At 37.2% G+C, this 23,955-nt stretch overlaps 2 protein-coding genes across 2 annotated transcripts; one reads left to right on the forward strand and one right to left on the reverse strand.

The window, feature by feature from the left end:
• On the reverse strand, positions 1-9,617 carry LOC117333208 (2-oxoglutarate and iron-dependent oxygenase domain-containing protein 2-like). The gene is given in 9 exon segments (XM_033892383.1): positions 1-513; positions 515-674; positions 676-953; positions 2,887-3,011; positions 3,608-3,707; positions 4,307-4,417; positions 5,799-5,855; positions 8,228-8,471; positions 9,587-9,617. Coding segments are annotated over 8 exon segments (1,026 nt in total). The 5' UTR covers positions 8,348-8,471; positions 9,587-9,617; the 3' UTR covers positions 1-438.
• Positions 9,618-9,680: 63 nt separating this feature from the next.
• On the forward strand, positions 9,681-23,510 carry LOC117333209. Its single transcript, XM_033892384.1, has 4 exons — positions 9,681-9,810; positions 12,360-12,405; positions 14,983-15,104; positions 23,028-23,510. The coding sequence occupies exons 1-4, from the start codon at positions 9,709-9,711 to the stop codon at positions 23,346-23,348; spliced, it is 591 nt and encodes a 196-aa protein (XP_033748275.1). The 5' UTR covers positions 9,681-9,708; the 3' UTR covers positions 23,349-23,510.
• The last annotated feature ends 445 nt before the right edge of the window (positions 23,511-23,955 follow it).

Here is a 23,955-nt window from a genome sequence, read left to right on the forward strand (position 1 = left end):
TACTAGTTATCACTTTAATAGACAAAACCACATCAATATTTCTATCATTAATAACAACATGACACTTTGATTTGTCAATATTTTGTTATTTTGACAAATAATCTGTGATTATAACAAGACCATTGTTTTTTTTTTGTAAATTAATAAGCACCAGATGCCTGAAAATACAATGTACACACTTTAATTTACATGTACAATTTTTACTCAATAACCTAAAATCAAATATCCTGTGAAATTGTTCATCATCAAAATTCATACAGCCATAAACATTTCAATGTCATCAATGAAAGGTCAAATGTCACACGCACACATTTTGAAGCACCTATTGTGAACACAATATGTAGAGCTATGTACGATGATATGTGCCATTAACTTTGGTATTAAAGACAAAGTTAGAGTGTCATTGTTTTCTTTATTTGATGATCACCATCCTGCTATTTAAATGAGAGAGCACAAGTTGACAGTAGGCTGAGTAAATCCATCCCCATAACCGATCGTCTCCACCAGTTCAGGTCTCCCGATCACACATTGGACATAAACTGTTCCTGATCTTGGATGACCTCATCCAGACAATGAGATTGTACCGTTCACCTGTGTGAATTGGAAGTGCTCCATGGTAGTGCTGACCGCGATGAACAATTCCAATCCCAGCCTTATGTTCATACTCAGGAACACTCTGTGTCTTCCAGTGGGACAGTCCTCAGGTTGCCAAAGTACAGTGAGCCTCCCGTGTACGTCTTACCAAGCGACACATTTAACGTCACTTCAGCGTTGTCATAGTGATAATTGAGGTCGAGATCCTCTCCCATTTTGTACTGTACAATAAAGGCTTTGTGAGAGTCGAGCTGAGCCACGCCCCAGTCAGGGAAAAGAATTGAAGCAATTTTTTGTAAATACTTCTGTCTTAATGGGTTCAGAAATTCTTCATCAAATCCAAGTTCATTTAATAGTATCTGAAATAGGACAAATGGTCAAATGTTACCCAATCAGATGTCTATTACATGTAAGACTCCTAACTTTTATAAATAGAAATATTGTTCTCTGATATATAGAGTGTAAAACCACTACTATTACAGAATACCTATTTTCAATCCGATCAAAACTTTTTAATTTGGAGTCGACCTTTAATGTTATCTATCCAAAATAAGTATATTTCATTCCAGATTACTTTTGATAACATTAAAATTTTCGATCAAAATCTATTAAAGATCTTACTCATTTATGTTTTGCTATCTACAGAAATCAGTTAAGTTACTCAATACATTTTTTATATTCTTGATACTGAGATTGCAAAACTGAAATAATATATCAAAAGATATGTTCTGTATATCTATGAGAACAGAATTTCAATGATTTGATTGAACAATGACTATTTTCAACAAAACTACTTTCCTTCAATAACAAGATGCCTATGGGCCTTAACGGTCACCTGAGACTTAAACATATAACCATCATCTATGTACTTATAATGTATTTCTAAACATTTCTTAAACATAAAGTACTACAGTTTTGCCCTTTCTAAAAATTTGAATCATTTCCATTAAAATGTGACTTCCCTGCATAAAATATAGTATAGTTTAGCACCTCTTCAGGGAGAAACATGAAACCTATGGCCCATGGAATTGACAATTTTGATAAATCACCTTAAGACCTTTCCATCTATGAAGAGTATTTGACCTAAAACATGGGATCAACATCAAGGAAATTATCTAAGATATATGTTATCGATCTGATGGTCGCATTCAAATGCTATACTTATGTTTTCTCTTCACTTCTGTTCTTTAACCAGTCATTTGATTACTGTGACCTTGAACTTTGTTGGTCCAGGGCATAATTATTGCAGCCAGCAACTTGTGCTATGCTAATTATCAAGTGTATATGTTTCACAGTAATGAAAAAAAATTATATTTATTTGAATTGCAATTCATGGATAATTCTGAATTTTGGCAGGAAAACATTCTTCAAAGTGCCATATCTGCGACATATTTGATGATTTTACCTAGAAACCTTGCACACGCCTTCATAAAAGTAGGTTCTTTAAAATGTGACCCAAACGAATCATTTTGAAAAATTTGGATTTAAAAAAAAAATTCATCTATTTGACCCCTATTACCTTGAATGAAGGTCAAGGTCAAAGATGAGCATTACATTTGTAGCCAGCCATACATGCTACCAATGTGCCAAACATCAAGCCTTCATGTGTATAGATAAAAGAGCAGAAGCCTTTTTATAATCTGCAATTTTGAATGATTTTTTAATTTTGGGCCATATATCTGTCATTATTCATCTCATGATCATAAAACTTACACATTCTGTTTCAGTGGATCATGTTTTTTTATATGAGAAAAAAATTACCCAATTTGAGATTTTTAATTTTGACCTTCTTTTGACCCCCATAACAAGGCCTTGACCTTGACATTCTCTGATAACATGTCACTGAGGCTAAAATATGTGTGTTTTCTATATAAACTATCATCAAATTTACCCCCTCCTCAGAGGGAATGTGACACCCAGGGGCCATGAAATTTACAATTATGATAAAGCACCTCAAGAACCTTCCATCCATGAAGAGTATACCATATGCTGCCATATCTGGGTCTTGAGAAGAAGATTTTTGGAAATATCTGACAATTTGACCCCACCCCACAGGCCCCTAAGGGGTAGGGACCATATAATTTACAATTTTGGTAGACCTTTAGCCAAGGAAGGTTTCTTAAAAATTTCACCAAAAATAGTTCATAAGTTTTTGAGGTGAAGTCGAAAATGTGAAATATAAGCTACCGACGGACGACACACGAAGATGGACGAAGGCAGATTGGAAAAAGTCACTGAGCTTTGCTCAGGTGACCTTAACAACATAAAACGATCAGTATCCATGACACCTACCCCATATTTGTTCATTGTATTTGGCCTCCCCTTGGGACAGTCACTCTTTTCAAAGTGTTCAAGTTCTTCCATAAAAAGCTGACAGAATTCTTCTGTGAAAACAGGAAATGAGTACACACACTCAGCTGAAAAATAAATACTGTTAATTATCATCTTATATTTTCTGTAATAATGTTTATGTTCAAATTCGTCAACAGCTTTGTTTATGTTCGAACAATGTTATATATGGTTATAGGGCGAGGATCTCAACTTCTTCAAAGATACAACCCAGAAACAAAGTCCAGACTCCCTAGGGGTGTAAAGTCCCATGTGATGGGGAAAGACCCCTTGGCCTATTTTTAGATCATTGTGTTTATCTTTTGTAGCACAGCAATGCTATGTATGATTATAGAATGAGGATTTACATGGTTTCAAAGAAACATCAAAGAAACTTGGTCCCTAGGGGTGGGAAAAGACATTATTATTGGACACTGCTCCATGGCATAAGCTCACCAGCCCTTCAGCCCAGGTGAGAAGAAACCAAGCTTCCTTCGCGACCATGGATATCGATCTCAACCCCCGTGTAAGAGTGTGGCAGGAAGGACTGGACAAGCCTCGTGCTGACTGGCCAAACTCTTACGCTCGGATTGAGATATCCCTGTCCACGGAACAGGTCAACCCATGATAGATTCTATTAATCCTTGTTAGGGGTTGTATCCATGATAAACTAGTCATGTCTTACCTCCCGTAGAATTGATGACATCTAGCACCTGATCAGCTGTGACATCGTATCGTGAACAAAGTTCAATTAACTCCATAAACTCTCGAGCAAAGTAGCTCTCCTAAAATAACAAAAAAGTATTAACCAATCTTCAAAGAACAAATTATGCACAAGACCATTTCTCAAGTTACAGTCCTCATTGGATATACATTGTATGTCAAAGGTCAAAATGCAGGTCTGATTGACCTGCTTTTAGTTCCTGACACATACTGTACCCTCATATAAAGTATAAGGCTCCAGTGACAAGTAGCAAAGTTAATAGAACTCGGTTGAGTTTTTCTTTGTAGATAAAATGTCAAGTGTATGTCAGATTGACCACACATAAGTATACTCATGCCTAAAGTATGACGTTCAAGAGACAAATAGAACATGAGAAAGAGTCTGGACAAGGTCAGTGTATGGAAAGATGGAATGATTGACAGAAGCATGGACAGACAGAGACAATCCTATTACTAAATGCCCCACTGGACCCTGGTTCCGAGTCAGGGCATACTAATAAGTGATCCCAGAGGGAACTTGTTACCATATTATATAATTTAATTAGGTCTCTGCACGTTTGAAAGTTATCTAATTTATAACGATTGATTTGTTATCATGTAGGACTATATATGTAGGCTGTGTTGTAACAGTAAAATTGATTGAGCATTCATGTTGTTATACCTTTAAAGCATAGATTTCTGGATGAAGAGGATGGTACTGATTCTGAATTGTCTCTCTCCTCATCAAATAATCACTGCCAAGATTCCTCCTTCTCGCTCGCTCTAATAAAAGCTAAAATAGGAACGAGTTTATAATTAGATATTGTTTGTGACGGATATTTTATCATCAAGTTCTTTACATAAATCCGTAGGCAGAAGGTAAAAGTATCAAAGTTAGATTCTCTGACCACTCAGGACAGAACAACGAACCAACTTCCTAACAAGACAAAGGAGAGGGATGCAAAAGCCACCATGTTGTCATCCTCTCTAAAATGAATTGGCATATGCTTCTTGGGCGGGGAAAGTGGGAATACTAAATATACAAAGTGGGTAGGGGAGGTGGGAATACCAAATATAAAAAGTGGGTACGGGAGGTGGGAATACCAAATATACAAAGTGGATAGGGGAGGTGGGAATATCAAACATACAAAGTGGATAGGGGAGGTGGGAATACCAAACATACAAAGTGGGATAGGAGAGGTGGGAATACCAAACATACAAAGTGGGATAGGAGAGGTGGGAATACCAAACATACAAAGTGGGTAGGAGAGGTGGGAATACCAAACATACAAAGTGGGTAGGAGAGGTGGGAATACCAAACATACAAAGTGGGTAGGGGAGGTGGGAATACCAAACATACAAAGTGGATAGGAGAGGTGGGAATACCAAACATACAAAGTGGGTAGGAGAGGTGGGAATACCAAACATACAAAGTGGGATAGGGGAGGTGGGAATACCAAACATACAAAGTGGATAGGGGAGGTGGGAATACCAAACATACAAAGTGGATAGGAGAGGTGGGAATACCAAACATACAAAGTGGGATAGGAGAGGTGGGAATACCAAACATACAAAGTGGGTAGGAGAGGTGGGAATACCAAACATACAAAGTGGGTAGGAGAGGTGGGAATACCAAACATACAAAGTGGGTAGGGGAGGTGGGAATACCAAACATACAAAGTGGGTAGGAGAGGTGGGAATACCAAACATACAAAGTGGGTAGGGGAGGTGGGAATACCAAACATACAAAGTGGGTAGGGGAGGTGGGAATACCAAACATACAAAGTGGGTAGGGGAGGTGGGAATACCAAACATACAAAGTGGGTAGGGGAGGTGGGAATACCAAACATACAAAGTGGGTAGGGGAGGTGGGAATACCAAACATACAAAGTGGGTAGGGGAGGTGGGAATACCAAACATACAAAGTGGGTAGGGGAGGTGGGAATACCAAACATACAAAGTGGGTAGGGGAGGTGGGAATACCAAACATACAAAGTACGGGGCTAGCGTTGGCCGAAGGCGGATGCTAGTGGGACATATACAGAACCTCAGGTTCTTTGCGCCCACATATATATATATACATAACACTGTACATGTCTGTAACAAGGCATATGCATAAATTGTTATACTTTAAATAACCTGATAGAATAATCTACTCTACAACAAATTATTACCTGATTCAAAACATGATCCATCTTTACTTTAGTATTGCATCCTCTTTGAATCAGTTTCTGAAAAATAAGCAATAGATAGAAATAGATTTGTTGCATACCACAATCGATTGTTTTTCAATTAATTCATTTGAAAACCTACATCAGTACTGCTGTTTGTCTCTTGATACAATGTAATAACAGTGATCGTCAGTAATCAAGTTTTGACACAAACAACTACAACTACAAACCCATTTTTGTTTTATATTGTTTGCCTCATTTTTCATTTTTGTTTCTTTGTCTTCATTGTTACTTCCCACGGCCTATCATCATGATAACTTTCTCTATACTTTAGTGTGAGGTAATTATTTCTCAAAATGAAAATTGAACTTAGGGCACCTGTTTTTCCGTCTGTTGCTCTACTCTAGGTAAAGAGAACTTCTCCCTTGTCAAGACCATAGGAAGAAGCGTCTATTTCCCCATCAGGGAAATAAAACTTGTCTCAGGGTTAACAGAGCTACACCTCAGTCATTTTGTCAATGTTTTCAAGATCTCCCTTGGCCTACATGTGTGTCAATGTTTCCCGGATCTCCCTTGACCTACATGTGTGTCAATGTTTTCCAGATCTCCCTTGGCCTACATGTGTGTCAATGTTTTCCAGATCTCCCTTGACCTACATGTGTGTCAATGTTTTCCAGATCTCCCTTGGCCTACATGTGTGTCAATGTTTTCAAGATCTCCCTTGGCCTACATGTGTGTCAATGTTTCCCGAATCTCCCCTGGCCTACATGTGTGTCAATGTTTCCAAGATCTCCCTTGGCCTACATGTGTGTCAATGTTTTCAAGATCTCCCCTGGCCTACATGTGTGTCAATGTTTCCCGAATCTCCCTTGGCCTACATGTGTGTCAATGTTTCCCGAATCTCCCTTGGCCTACATGTGTGTCAATGTTTCCTAGATCTCCCCTGGCCTACATGTGTGTCAATGGTTCCTAGATCTCCCTTGGCCTACATGTGTGTCAATGTTTTCAAGATCTCCTTTGGCCTACATGTGTGTCAATGGTTCCTAGATCTCCCTTGGCCTACATGTGTGTCAATGTTTTCAAGATCTCCCTTGGCCTACATGCGTGTCAATGTTTCCCGGATCTCCCTTGGCCTACATATGTGTGTCAATGTTTTCCAGATCTCCCTTGGCCTACATGTGTGTCAATGTTTCCCGGATCTCCCTTGACCTACATGTGTGTCAATGTTTTCCAGATCTCCCTTGGCCTACATGTGTGTCAATGTTTTCCAGATCTCCCTTGACCTACATGTGTGTCAATGTTTTCCAGATCTCCCTTGGCCTACATGTGTGTCAATGTTTTCAAGATCTCCCTTGGCCTACATGTGTGTCAATGTTTCCCGAATCTCCCCTGGCCTACATGTGTGTCAATGTTTCCAAGATCTCCCTTGGCCTACATGTGTGTCAATGTTTTCAAGATCTCCCCTGGCCTACATGTGTGTCAATGTTTCCCGAATCTCCCTTGGCCTACATGTGTGTCAATGTTTCCCGAATCTCCCTTGGCCTACATGTGTGTCAATGTTTCCTAGATCTCCCCTGGCCTACATGTGTGTCAATGGTTCCTAGATCTCCCTTGGCCTACATGTGTGTCAATGTTTTCAAGATCTCCTTTGGCCTACATGTGTGTCAATGGTTCCTAGATCTCCCTTGGCCTACATGTGTGTCAATGTTTTCAAGATCTCCCTTGGCCTACATGCGTGTCAATGTTTCCCGGATCTCCCTTGGCCTACATATGTGTGTCAATGTTTTCCAGATCTCCCTTGGCCTACATGTGTGTCAATGTTTTCCCGATCTCCCTTGGCCTACATTTGTGTCAATTCTATTTCAATGTGTGATTCAGAAAACCAGACCTGCTGTGTAGTAAGGATAAAAGGTATAGAACCTACATATGTATTGTAATATATATTTTGTTATGTGCAATGTGGAAGTTTGATGTAGAAGTTCGAAGAGAGGTTAACTGAAACTATGTACAAAAAAGGTGAATTAGAGAAAAAAATGGTAAAACGTTTATTTGGCCATAGCTATGATATTTAATTTACTCACATCTCTCCCGAATTTACTCCATCTCTCCCTTATTCACCCCTATCTCTCCCTAATTTACCCACATCTCTCCCTACTTTCCCTACTCTACTCAGATATATGGTGAACTGAAATAATATGGGTCCATTACTATTTTAAACCTGGTTTATTTCACCATGTTTCTCAATAACATATTATACAGTAGGCATGCCACACTTGGATACCTGGCTTCTAGACTGACATGTCTACTGACTGAACTACGTCAGCTAGAGAAATTCTCCCAAGCTGAGTTGGGAAATAACACCCAACTCTTAGGTACAGATGTCATGACGGATACACATTAATGTACAAAATATTAGCAAAACAACTGCTTACCATCTTATAATCAGTTAAAAACTGGACTTCATTCTCAAAAACAACATGCATGTTGTACTCCTTCAGGAAATAGTTGTGTGTATAAAAACACTTGCAAACAAAAAACTTGGTGTCTGCCATTTTTGCTTGTTTTTGTTTTTTTCACATCTCACTCTCTGCTCATAAAGAGAATATGATATTGTATGCAAGTCACCAGCAGGCCTCGTTGAGGGTTACAAGGTTTCGCTCAAAAACTGATTTATACCTGAAAAGTTAAACACAACTCTTATTATAAGTTCAACAATCAAATCAGAGTTTTGCTAGTTCATTAGTCTTTATAAACAAATATCTATCATGGTACATCAGTAACCAATATCTATAATGGTACATCAGTGACCAATATCTATCATGGGTTATCAGTAACCAATATCTATCATGGTACATCAGTAACCAATATCTATAATGGTACATCAGTAACCAATATCTATCATGGTACATCAGTAACCAATATCTATCATGGTACATCAGTAACCAATATCTATCATGGTACATCAGTGACCAATATCTATAATGGTACATCAGTAACAGCTGACATTGTACATGACTACATCACAAAGTACAACCAATGTACATAACACCTGTGTACAATGTACATGTAGCTATAAAATATTAATATGTACCACTGTAATAGGAAGGAGTATCGAAAAATACCACTAGCTCGGCTATCAAAAGGGAAATTCTCACTTGCCTAAGCTAAATCTGTATTATTAAGGTACTTGATCGACAGACCTACATATCATATAAATGATGCTATACTCTCTACTTTTAAATTACATTATAACTTCTATATCTTAATTTATATAATTATACATGTACTTTTAACGAGTGAAACCATGTGTTTAATATAAGTACACGTACTGTAATTTAACGAGTGAAACCATGTGTTTAATATAAGTACACGTACTGTAAGTATAAATATATGCAGCAAGAGTCTTTAATCAAGAGTCTTTAATCAACTTATGTTATGAAAGAATTCGAATTACAGCATGTCTTCGTTAAATAATAAATATATAATTCACATCTTGTCTGCAGATGAAATTTCTAACTAGTCTATGTATTTATAACATCTTTAAAAATGAGATTTTATCTTTATTCTATTCAAATATGTACAAATATGTTACAGAAATTATGTGTAAAGCAATTGTACATGTGTATATCATATGCAAAATGTGTACTCTACACTTGTGTTATAGAATCTATTTGTTTTTCCTAGTCTCAAGTTACTCTGTAACTGCAAAAGTTCAAATAAAACTACGCTAGAATATTCAAATCATCTGCATCTGCGTATATACATACATATCACAGCACATAACTACACACCAAATGTCCTCGATGCATCATATTATCGAAATGAAAGTGAAAGTACCTGAAGTCTGTGTTAATGAAAGCTTGTAATTACATACTATATAAAACATCTGCATGATTCAGATATATCTGTCAAAATGGCTGCCCCCACGAAGGACACGCCAGAGCCATCGACCTCTAAGTCTGCAATAAAAGAAACGAACGAGAAGCAAATCAGTAAATTCAAAGATATATGGAAGGTAATGGAGCATCTTTCTGGATTGTAATAGAAAAATCATAGTTTAATATGAAACAGGCAATGCCTGAAAAGAGCGAAGCTAGCTGTCAATGTACATGTACGACATAAAAATATAGGCCTAGTGTGGCAGTACTAGTGATAAACGTTTCGCCGTTTAATTAGGAGAAAGTAATAATTACCGATAACCTATGAAGTTAAAGACACGACATGAAAGCAGTATAAGCTTACGTACTAGAAATGAAGGTAATAATGTTTTGATCCTTACCTTTAGAGTCCATATAAAACAGTGGGTCTTTGAAAATCAACTCTTTTGGGTATCCATACATGCATGGTCATATTAGTGGGTTTTTTGGTCTTCTAGCGGCTTGGTTAATTAGGTCCTCACTACATTCTACCTTAACGATTTTGTAATATTCTATAAATACTGTTGAAATAGATACTTTGGCCATTGTACTATAACTCTCTAAAGTGTGTAGCAGGCCGGGTTTTAATTGTAAATACTGTACATAGTTGTATGGTCGCCTTCTAGCTTCGGGCTAGGGGGAATTTCCCTCTAGCTCAGTCGGTAGAGCGGCGGACCAGTAAGCCGAGGGTCGCGGGTTCGATCCCGGCTGGCTGCACACTACTACTCATTGAACCTTACAAGTGTATAGATTCTATATAGAAAATTAAATGTATTTACATGAAACATGATATTAGGTTAATTATATTTTAACAATACAGTTTCTATATATATATCAAGTCATTTAAACACCATTATAACTATAGAGCATAAAACATGTAGCTACAAATATGTGTAGCCAAGGTTTTGAAAAATGATTTTTATAAACTTACATTTTAGAACAAACTTCAATCAATTGCAACATCCCAGCTAATTCACTGATACCAAGCCTTATTCTTTAAAAATTCAATTTATTTAAGAATATTTACATACTAGTCTACAGTGTCATGTGTTGTAGTAAAAACATCTGAAGGTAAGCGACTGTCACGTCGCCCCACCTTATGTATTTACTTAAATATGCATTATATACTGGAAGAACAAGCTACAAGTAACCTTTTTGTACAATTATTTTAGTGATCTAGTAGATTTAAAAATATTTTGTATAGGCCTATTGTGTACTTTTTATTTAATTGTACTGAACCACTTAAATCATTTACTAAGAAATGGTGAGTAATTTAATTTGTGAAGTTCCATTTCAGCATTTAGATAAATAGATATTGGCTAGTTTCGTTTGAAATCCCAGCTGGTGTTGTCTTCATTTATGTCATCTTCATCGTCATCAACTGTTGTCATTTCTATTAAATCATTATGAATAGATACACAGATCACCCTAAACAGATCACCCTAAACCATTTTTCTCTCAGAATACCAGCTGGATGAACGCCATCGTAAAAGTTGGAATAATCATATTTTGTGATTTTGTTCCTGTTTTGTCCGTGCTTTCCTCTATGTTTAATGGATGTTCTCTGCAAGTCCTTCTCGAGTCTCACGGAGGATAACTTACAGGCTCTATTATGATCCAATATGATGTCATTAATTGTATTAATGTCTGTTTCAAGGTGGAGCTGCTGTTCTTAAGTTTCTGTTTCAAATAAAGTTGAAATTGATGATTTGAATTTTCTTTTCTAGACATTATGCGAAGATGGACTAGAATATTGTACATATGTGCACGTTAACGGTAAAGAGCTTCGCTCGGGCAGCGAATAGCTTCGCTCTTATTAGGAGTCCTAAGCACAGAGAATAACAAAAGCCGGACTTGTCATTATTTCAGCATTCTTGACCTATTGTAACTTTTCTGAAGCTTACAAAAAATGTACGTTAAAGTTTAGCTAAGTTAAATTTATTTCTGGTTGAGGACTGTTAATGCAACCTTCTATACTATACTTGATATAACGGTATTTACCAAAGAGTGATATATCAGAAAAGTTTTATAAATTCGGTACACTATTATAACAGGAGAGGAGAAAATGTAGCAGCCAGACCGAGATTCGAACCCGGGACTTCTGAACACTAGCCGATTGAGCTACCTGGTCACCGATGATCAACTCAGTCCAGTCCTGCTACACACCTCCGTCCTTTTTTCCCCAAGTCTTCGCGCTCGAAGATACATGAGACCCTTATACTACCACCCTGGGTATTTTAGCTCGGCGCCAATTTTGTAACAGGAAAAGAAGAAAATGTAGCAGCCAGACCGGTATTCGAACCTCCAAACACTAGCCGGATGCTCTACCAATTGAGCTACCTGGTCACCGATGATCGACCAAGTCCAGCCCCGCTACACTATAAAAAAAAATCACTATATTTGATACTAGCTTTGTCATTAATGATTTTGATTAGAATTCCCTTGGAACTCCCCAGTGTAGAACAACAGTCAGGCTTTTAATTGTCATTCTTTGTGCTTGGGGTCGTAACCTTGTACATCTTGGTGCTTATAACTAATGCAGCAGGCAGCCACATTAATTCATGCATGTTTTTTAAAATAATAACTTAGTGACAAAGAGATAGGTACAATATGTTACAGTATACGAAGCCCTTGATTATCATTACAGATTATGCCCTGTGAGCAGTATGACTTGGCCTACAGGATTTGCAAAGGTAAGAAAACATTTGAACACCAACATTTTACATGTTGTTATACTCACTTTGTATAGTTTTTTTATTAAATGTTTCATATCCATGTGTATATGTGGCACCCGGTTATTTAAATATTGCTCATTGTTTTATGTCTGTGTTGTTGATATCCCATGTCTTGTTTATTTGTGCCTGTTGGTCTTGTATGTGTACGGTGGTCGTTCTATGATTATTGTGTTGTGCGTATCCTACATCGTGTGTTAGGTTCTTTTGTATGTGTTCATGAGTGTCCAGAGAGTCTGTTCATGTGACGTATCTAGGTATGAAATGTGACGTATCTAGGTATGAAACGGGTTTGACCACTGACGGACAATACAGGACATGCTCATTACGTCTTTCCTTCTTTTTTAGCCCACCATCATCAGATGTTGGGCTATTCAAATCGCCTTGCGACCGTGGTCTGTGGTCCGTGGTCCGTCTGTCCGTAAACAATTCTTGTTATCGCTATTTCCCAGAAAGTACATACAATACAAACTTTCACATGCACCTTCCTCTTGGTCCGTAGTTGTGCATATTCTCTTTTGAGAGCAATCAGAAAACAACATGGAGGACAGGTGGCCATCTTGGATTTTGATGTTTGAAGTTTGTTATCGCTAAATCTCAGAAAGTATTGAAGGGATCTTTCTCAAATTTTACATGCAGGTTTCCCTTGGTCCCTAGTTATGCATATTGCATTTTGGGAGCGATCAAAGAATAACCCAGCGGCCATCTTGCATTTTGACATTTGAAGTTTGTTATCGCTAAATCTCAGAAAGTACTGAAGGGATCTTTCCCAAATTTCACATGCAGGTTCCCCTTGGTCCCTAGTTGTGCATATTAAATTGTTGGAGCATCGGAAAAGAACATCTTGGATTTTGACATTTGAAGTTTGTCATAGCTAGATCTCAGAAAGTACTGAAGGGATCTTTCTAAAATTTAATATGTACATTGTAGGTTCCCCTTGATTCCTGGTTATGCATATTGCATGTTGGAACCATTTTGAAAACAATACAGCTGACAGGCAGCCAATTGAAGATTGTTATTGCTATTTTACAGAAGGTACTGAAGGGATCTTTCTCAAATTTCATATGTAGGTTCCCCTTGGTCCCTCCGACGTATTGCATTTTGGGACCAATCTGAAAACAACATGGCCGACAGACAGCCATTATCGCTAAATCTCAAATTTCTTATATAGGTTCCCCTTGTTTGAAAAGTACTGGAGGGATGTTTCTCAATTTACACAGATTAGTAAGAGGAAGGGAAAAATAGAGAGAAGATCAATCTGACATGGAACCTATAAAGATCATTCAATGTTCGGGCGCCAAGATCCCTCTGGGATCTCTTGCTTTTTCTTGCTATTAAATTACTTTTGCCATTTTTGGTAGTTCTCCTTTAACCGTCAATCAGAGAAGATTTCTATGTTTTACAATGATGATGCTCTTGCTTGTGAGCACCACATTCTAAGGATTTTATCTAGACATTATCATAATAAACGGGTATGTGAAGAGAAGCTCATGCATCAGTTAATATGCCAAGACCCACCCCTAACAATCCATCTAATGTCGCAATCCAAAGTGATCCCATTTTGGTTGATGAGATCAGATGCTATATATCAATATAGAAGGTGGGGTGAGATATGTAATCTTTGATCACTTGATATTTGCTGTTTTCTGTTTGATGTTTTATAACAGTTGAAATTGAAGTCCAACAGACATAGAAACATTTGGTAAGAGCTTCTGTCTAGAGTTCAGAGGTCCTGGGTTCAAGATTGTGCCTGGTTGTTACATTTTTCTCTCCTGTTACATTTGGCACCAAACTAAATACCCATGCTGGGTTGTATAGGGTCTCGTGCAGTGTGTCTTCATGGTAGAAGACTTTGTTGAAGGTATGAGAAATGTAGCAGGATGACTTGATTGAACTTCAATGACCAGGCAGCTCATATGGTTAAAGCGTCTGTCTAGAATTTGATGTCCTGGGTTCAAGTTTTGGCCTGGTAGTTGCATTTTTAGAGCGCTGGGCCGAAATCCAGGGGAGCTATTGTCAAACCCCCTGTGTTGGCGTCATTCATAAAATGATAGGTTAAAGTTTTTATATAACAGAAGTGTGTCATTAATAATGATGATACAGCTGAGAAGAGGTTAATCTAGCCCGGTTTTACTACGGAAAATAGGTAGTATTCCCCACTGATGGTGCTTTCCTCTTTACATAAAAATTAATTCCCCACCAAGAAAAAATCCCATAAAACCGGAGAAAATTCTCCAAAACAGGGGAAATTCCCCAGATTTTGATGAAATATGTAAGAATTATAGCAAAGAATAGAATAATTCAAGACACTGCGGCCCTTCATTTCCCCTAAATTTCACAATGGGTAGTATAATTTCCTAAATCCTAGATTAATCCCTGGCTTAGGTATTTGACGTGTGTTCCTTGTGACAAGATTGAAAGTAAATGTAATACAACACATTCCTTCTGTACATTACTCTAGGCATACCATGATGACACCTCTATTGTACAGCTAACATGTGGTCTCAACTAAACAGTTGCTACCTTTATATTTTACAGATTGGAGAACTAAATATTATCATCGTTACTGGGATGGTGTTAAGGATTTCGACTGTGATCCGTTGAAGAAAGATGTAGAAATGTGTGAAGAGCTTGCTGAACATGAGAGTATTGAGGCATATGTAAGTGTTATATTAAACATCATTTAGTGTAATCATGGTGTATAGAACCAATTAACAGTTACTAACCTCACTTGGCCTGAAATTTTCCAGTTAGTTTGCATGCACTGAAATTATTCTGCCTTGAGTGGCAGGAAGAGTTGATCAATGTCATTTTTTCTAGTCTGTATCATAAAATTAATTGGCCAATTTTTTCCATCATATTTGGGGAATTTGTGTCATACTGAGGACATCTAGCTGTATATAGTAGACCCATATGTTTGGTTAAAGTGTCATTCACTGACCAGCTCCAACTGTAATACTGTAGGGTACAGGGCATAACAATATAACTGTGAGTGAAATGATAATATATAAGGCTAGAAAACATCTCTACCTGTATAATTTGAGCACCCCCAACTTTAAACCTTATTTCATTAAAAAAAAAAAACTGTGCAATTTACACAGTTTTTTATGATAATTTGTATCAAGTGAAAACAAATTTTCAAATGCAAATCAAATGCAAAGTTTGAAAGATACTGGTTGAAAACTGCAGGTGAGGATCTACAGAGATAGGAACAGTTACTTTAAAAATAACTTGTTGAATCAAAATGTTATTTCAGAAAACTTAATTACAAATACACATGTATCCTGGTAATAAGGCCTACAGATACACATGTATCCTGGTAATAAGGCCTACAAATACACATGTATCCTGGTAATAAGGCCTACAAATACACATGTATCCTGGTAATATGGCCTACAAATACACATGTATCCTGGTAATATGGCCTACAAATACACATGTATCCTGGTAATAAGGCCTACAAATACACATGTATCCTGGTAATAAGGCCTACAAATACACATGTATCCTGGTAATAAGGCCTACAAATACACATGTATCCTGGTAATAAGGCCTACAAATACACATGTATCCTGGTAATATGGCCTACAAATACACATGTATCCTGGTAATATGGCCTACAAATACACATGTATCCTGGTAATATGGCCTACAAATACACATGTATCCTGGTAATAAGGCCTACAAATACACATGTATCCTGGTAATATGGCCTACAAATACACATGTATCCTGGTAATAAGGTCTACAAATACACATGTATCCTGGTAATAAGGCCTACAAATACACATGTATCCTGGTAATATGGCCTACAAATACACATGTATCCTGGTAATAAGGCCTACAAATACACATGTATCCTGGTAATAAGGCCTACAAATACACATGTATCCTGGTAATAAGGCCTACAAATACACATGTATCCTGGTAATAAGGCCTACAAATACACATGTATCCTGGTAATATGGCCTACAAATACACATGTATCCTGGTAATATGGCCTACAAATACACATGTATCCTGGTAATAAGGCCTACAAATACACATGTATCCTGGTAATATGGCCTACAAATACACATGTATCCTGGTAATAAGGCCTACAAATACACATGTATCCTGGTAATAAGGTCTACAAATACACATGTATCCTGGTAATAAGGCCTACAAATACACATGTATCCTGGTAATATGGCCTACAAATACACATGTATCCTGGTAATATGGCCTACAAATACACATGTATCCTGGTAATAAGGCCTACAAATACACATGTATCCTGGTAATAAGGCTTACAAATACACATGTATCCTGGTAATAAGGCCTACAAATACACATGTATCCTGGTAATAAGGCCTACAAATACACATGTATCCTGGTAATAAGGCCTACAAATACACATGTATCCTGGTAATAAGGCCTACAAATACACATGTATCCTGGTAATAAGGCCTACAAATACACATGTATCCTGGTAATATGGCCTACAAATACACATGTATCCTGGTAATAAGGCCTACAAATACACATGTATCCTGGTAATATGGCCTACAAATACACATGTATCCTGGTAATAAGGCCTACAAATACACATGTATCCTGGTAATAAGGCCTACAAATACACATGTATCCTGGTAATATGGCCTACAAATACACATGTATCCTGGTAATATGGCCTACAAATACACATGTATCCTGGTAATATGGCCTACAAATACACATGTATCCTGGTAATAAGGCCTACAAATACACATGTATCCTGGTAATATGGCCTACAAATACACATGTATCCTGGTAATAAGGCCTACAAATACACATGTATCCCGGTAATATGGCCTACAAATACACATGTATCCTAGTAATATGGCCTACAAATACACATGTATCCTGGTAATAAGGCCTACAAATACACATGTATCCTGGTAATAAGGCCTACAAATACACTTGTATCCTGGTAATAAGGCCTACAAATACACATGTATCCTGGTAATAAGGCCTACAAATACACATGTATCCTGGTAATATGGCCTACAAATACACATGTATCCTGGTAATAAGGCCTACAAATACACATGTATCCTGGTAATATGGCCTACAAATACACATGTATCCTGGTAATAAGGCCTACAAATACACATTTATCCTGGTAATAAGGCCTACAAATACACATGTATCCTGGTAATATGGCCTACAAATACACATGTATCCTGGTAATAAGGCCTACAAATACACATGTATCCTGGTAATAAGGCCTACAAATACACATGTATCCTGGTAATAAGGCCTACAAATACACATGTATCCTGGTAATAAGGCCTACAAATACACATGTATCCTGGTAATAAGGCCTACAAATACACATGTATCCTGGTAATAAGGCCTACAAATACACATGTATCCTGGTAATATGGCCTACAAATACACATGTATCCTGGTAATAAGGCCTACAAATACACATGTATCCTGGTAATATGGCCTACAAATACACATGTATCCTGGTAATAAGGCCTACAAATACACATGTATCCTGGTAATAAGGCCTACAAATACACATGTATCCTGGTAATATGGCCTACAAATACACATGTATCCTGGTAATATGGCCTACAAATACACATGTATCCTGGTAATATGGCCTACAAATACACATGTATCCTGGTAATAAGGCCTACAAATACACATGTATCCTGGTAATATGGCCTACAAATACACATGTATCCTGGTAATAAGGCCTACAAATACACATGTATCCCGGTAATATGGCCTACAAATACACATGTATCCTAGTAATATGGCCTACAAATACACATGTATCCTGGTAATAAGGCCTACAAATACACATGTATCCTGGTAATAAGGCCTACAAATACACTTGTATCCTGGTAATAAGGCCTACAAATACACATGTATCCTGGTAATAAGGCCTACAAATACACATGTATCCTGGTAATATGGCCTACAAATACACATGTATCCTGGTAATAAGGCCTACAAATACACATGTATCCTGGTAATATGGCCTACAAATACACATGTATCCTGGTAATAAGGCCTACAAATACACATTTATCCTGGTAATAAGGCCTACAAATACACATGTATCCTGGTAATATGGCCTACAAATACACATGTATCCTGGTAATAAGGCCTACAAATACACATGTATCCTGGTAATAAGGCCTACAAATACACATGTATCCTGGTAATATGGCCTACAAATACACATGTATCCTGGTAATAAGGCCTACAAATACACATGTATCCTGGTAATATGGCCTACAAATACACATGTATCCTGGTAATAAGGCCTACAAATACACATGTATCCTGGTAATATGGCCTACAAATACACATGTATCCTGGTAATAAGGCCTACAAATACACATGTATCCTGGTAATATGGCCTACAAATACACATGTATCCTGGTAATATGGCCTACAAATACACATGTATCCTGGTAATATGGCCTACAAATACACATGTATCCTGGTAATATGGCCTACAAATACACATGTATCCTGGTAATATGGCCTACAAATACACATGTATCCTGGTAATAAGGCCTACAAATACACATGTATCCTGTTAATATGGCCTACAAATACACATGTATCCTGGTAATAAGGCCTACAAATACACATGTATCCTGGTAATAAGGCCTACAAATACACATGTATCCTGGTAATATGGCCTACAAATACACATGTATCCTGGTAATATGGCCTACAAATACACATGTATCCTGGTAATAAGGCCTACAGATACACATGAATCCTGGTAATAAGGCCTACAAATACACATGTATCCTGGTAATAAGGCCTACAAATACACATGTATCCTGGTAATATGGCCTACAGATACACATGTATCCTGGTAATATGGCCTACAAATACACATGTATCCTGGTAATAAGGCCTACAGATACACATGTATCCTGGTAATAAGGCCTACAAATACACATGTATCCTGGTAATAAGGCCTACAAATACACATGTATCCTGGTAATATGGCCTACAAATACACATGTATCCTGGTAATATGGCCTACAAATACACATGTATCCTGGTAATATGGCCTACAAATACACATGTATCCTGGTAATAAGGCCTACAAATACACATGTATCCTGGTAATAAGGCCTACAAATACACATGTATCCTGGTGGCATGGCCTACAAATACACATGTATCCTGGTAATATGGCCTACAAATACACATGTATCCTGGTAATAAGGCCTACAAATACACATGTATCCTGGTAATAAGGCCTACAAATACACATGTATCCTGGTAATATGGCCTACAAATACACATGTATCCTGGTAATAAGGCCTACAAATACACATGTATCCTGGTAATAAGGCCTACAAATACACATGTATCCTGGTAATAAGGCCTACAAATACACATGTATCCTAGTAATATGGCCTACAAATACACATGTATCCTGGTAATAAGGCCTACAAATACACATGTATCCTGGTAATAAGGCCTACAAATACACTTGTATCCTGGTAATAAGGCCTACAAATACACATGTATCCTGGTAATAAGGCCTACAAATACACATGTATCCTGGTAATATGGCCTACAAATACACATGTATCCTGGTAATAAGGCCTACAAATACACATGTATCCTGGTAATAAGGCCTACAAATACACATGTATCCTGGTAATATGGCCTACAAATACACATGTATCCTGGTAATATGGCCTACAAATACACATGTATCCTGGTAATATGGCCTACAAATACACATGTATCCTGGTAATATGGCCTACAAATACACATGTATCCTGGTAATATGGCCTACAAATACACATGTATCCTGGTAATAAGGCCTACAAATACACATGTATCCTGGTAATATGGCCTACAAATACACATGTATCCTGGTAATAAGGCCTACAAATACACATGTATCCTGGTAATAAGGCCTACAAATACACATGTATCCTGGTAATATGGCCTACAAATACACATGTATCCTGGTAATAAGGCCTACAAATACACATGTATCCTGGTAATATGGCCTACAAATACACATGTATCCTGGTAATAAGGCCTACAAATACACATGTATCCTGGTAATAAGGCCTACAAATACACATGTATCCTGGTAATAAGGCCTACAAATACACATGTATCCTGGTAATAAGGTCTACAAATACACATGTATCCTGGTAATATGGCCTACAAATACACATGTATCCTGGTAATAAGGCCTACAAATACACATGTATCCTGGTAATATGGCCTACAAATACACATGTATCCTGGTAATAAGGCCTACAAATACACATGTATCCTGGTAATAAGGCCTACAAATACACATGTATCCTGGTAATATGGCCTACAAATACACATGTATCCTGGTAATAAGGCCTACAAATACACATGTATCCTGGTAATAAGGCCTACAAATACACATGTATCCTGGTAATAAGGCCTACAAATACACATGTATCCTGGTAATAAGGCCTACAAATACACATGTATCCTGGTAATATGGCCTACAAATACACATGTATCCTGGTAATATGGCCTACAAATACACATGTATCCTGGTAATAAGGCCTACAAATACACATGTATCCTGGTAATAAGGCCTACAAATACACATGTATCCTGGTAATATGGCCTACAAATACACATGTATCCTGGTAATATGGCCTACAAATACACATGTATCCTGGTAATAAGGCCTACAGATACACATGTATCCTGGTAATAAGGCCTACAAATACACATGTATCCTGGTAATAAGGCCTACAAATACACATGTATCCTGGTAATATGGCCTACAAATACACATGTATCCTGGTAATATGGCCTACAAATACACATGTATCCTGGTAACATGGCCTACAAATACACATGTATCCTGGTAATAAGGCCTACAAATACACATGTATCCTGGTAATATGGCCTACAAATACACATGTATCCTGGTAATAAGGCCTACAAATACACATGTATCCTGGTAATATGGCCTACAAATACACATGTATCCTGGTAATAAGGCCTACAAATACACATGTATCCTGGTAATAAGGCCTACAAATACACATGTATCCTGGTTACATGGCCTACAAATACACATGTATCCTGGTAATAAGGCCTACAAATACACATGTATCCTGGTAATAAGGCCTACAAATACACATGTATCCTGGTAATAAGGCCTACAAATACACATGTATCCTGGTAATATGGCCTACAAATACACATGTATCCTGGTAATAAGGCCTACAAATACACATGTATCCTGGTAATAAGGCCTACAAATACACATGTATCCTGGTAATAAGGCCTACAAATACACATGTATCCTGGTAATAAGGCCTACAAATACACATGTATCCTGGTAATAAGGCCTACAAATACACATGTATCCTGGTAATATGGCCTACAAATACACATGTATCCTGGTAATAAGGCCTACAAATACACATGTATCCTGGTAATAAGGCCTACAAATACACATGTATCCTGGTAATAAGGCCTACAAATACACATGTATCCTGGTAATATGGCCTACAAATACACATGTATCCTGGTAATAAGGCCTACAAATACACATGTATCCTGGTAATAAGGCCTACAAATACACATGTATCCTGGTAATATGGCCTACAAATACACATGTATCCTGGTAATAAGGCCTACAAATACACATGTATCCTGGTAATATGGTCTACAAATACACATGTATCCTGGTAATATGGTCTACAAATACACATGTATCCTGGTAATAAGGCCTACAAATACACATGTATCCTGGTAATAAGGCCTACAAATACACATGTATCCTGGTAATATGGCCTACAAATACACATGTATCCTGGTAATATGGTCTACAAATACACATGTATCCTGGTAATAAGGCCTACAAATACACATGTATCCTGGTAATATGGCCTACAAATACACATGTATCCTGGTAATATGGTCTACAAATACACATGTATCCTGGTAATATGGCCTACAAATACACATGTATCCTGGTAATAAGGCCTACTAGGTTAGAGACAGGATTGTTAAAAACGGGAAGGAGATCTCTGCATAAGATTCAAATACCTGTACTGTCAGAAATACACAAAAGCTAATAAACTTTACAAAAGTGGTTGAATCCAAATGCTGGAAAACACTATTACATATCATGGTTAAAAACCGTTTTATGATTCAAATTGATTGATTGAAGATATAGATAATCTCCATTCTCCAGATAAACTTAGTTTATGCCAAACAGATGGACACACAAGCAATGCCATACCATAAAACGCTGTCAGATTTTGACAGGCGTATAAAATTCATCTCTAAACATCCAAGGCTTCTTAACAGCTAGAGCTAGTGTCACCATACACATCATGGACGTCTGGTGTTTATAGAATTAAAATAACTTTGACTTACCTTGTATAATCAAGGTCAAAGATGTCAGATATATTAAAGCATTTTAAGCTTGTATCATGTTGATAGGAGGGTTATGTGTATAGATTACTGGCACCTAAGCAGTATCACTTATCACAGACATTAATTATCTCTGTTGCTGCTAGAAATGACAGAAAATGTTTTGGTTTCAGGAACACCTGTTAAAGGTGGAAGAAGCCAAACGCCAAAAGCGTTTACATAGTGTACAGAACAATGATGTATGGGAATACAGAGCCTCTCCTCCAGTCGGCTGGTACAGCAACATGTTAAACAACCACCCAGCCACAGTCAGTCAAGTAGAAGGGGTGAAACCAATATGTAAAGAACATCACGAACCTTTCTTAAATCGCCATTTAAAACGATACAATGAAAAACAAAGTGATGAAGACCTTACTAACGTGAAGCCAAAGATGTGGTTGAAGCCACTGAAAGAGAGCTTGAAGGACAATACCAGCATGTGTGTTATTTCCTAGCAGGAGTAATCCTGTTCAACAGAACAGGTCATTGTCTTCACTAATTTTGTAATACATTGTGTTAAATTGAAATACTACTAGTACATGTATATGAATTTGTAATACATCATAAATATTTGTAATACATTGTGTTAAATTAAAATAAATGAATTTGTAATACATTATAAATATTTGTTATACATTGTACAATGGATGAAGTTTTAATACATGTATGTTACAATGTATGAAGTTTTAATACATAGTATGATTATGACCATAGAATTTACTTGTGTATCTTTACTATGTACGTCATGACAGAATATGTCACCATAACCTTTTCAAGTTCATGACTTCGCTTAAAGAAACATTCCACCATTTTTTGACAAGAAAATCTTTAGCTACATCAGACAACTTTATAAAATCATTCCGCCAACATGCCATAAGCAAATATTTGGATTTTGGGTAAAGATAAACTAGGCCTACAACCGGTTACATAGTTAAAATACCACTGTAACCATCTATCACCTGGTATCTATAGCATACTCTTTATGTGTATTAACGTTTTAAAACTCATGACCAGGGGCATGTGTATGGAGAAGTCTGGTCTCCATGTGCTATAAGACACAGG

Source organism: Pecten maximus, chromosome 8, assembly GCF_902652985.1.
Source record: "Pecten maximus chromosome 8, xPecMax1.1, whole genome shotgun sequence".
Taxonomy (NCBI): domain Eukaryota; kingdom Metazoa; phylum Mollusca; class Bivalvia; order Pectinida; family Pectinidae; genus Pecten; species Pecten maximus.

Excerpts from the sequence above, each read along its gene's own strand:
- LOC117333209 (XM_033892384.1), top strand. The coding sequence starts at position 9,709 with ATGGCTGCCCCCACGAAGGACACGCCAGAGCCATCGACCTCTAAGTCT. Across the intron at positions 12,406-14,982 it reads GGCCTACAGGATTTGCAAAG|ATTGGAGAACTAAATATTAT; the intron begins GTAAGAAAACAT and ends TATATTTTACAG. Across the intron at positions 15,105-23,027 it reads ATGAGAGTATTGAGGCATAT|GAACACCTGTTAAAGGTGGA; the intron begins GTAAGTGTTATA and ends TTTTGGTTTCAG.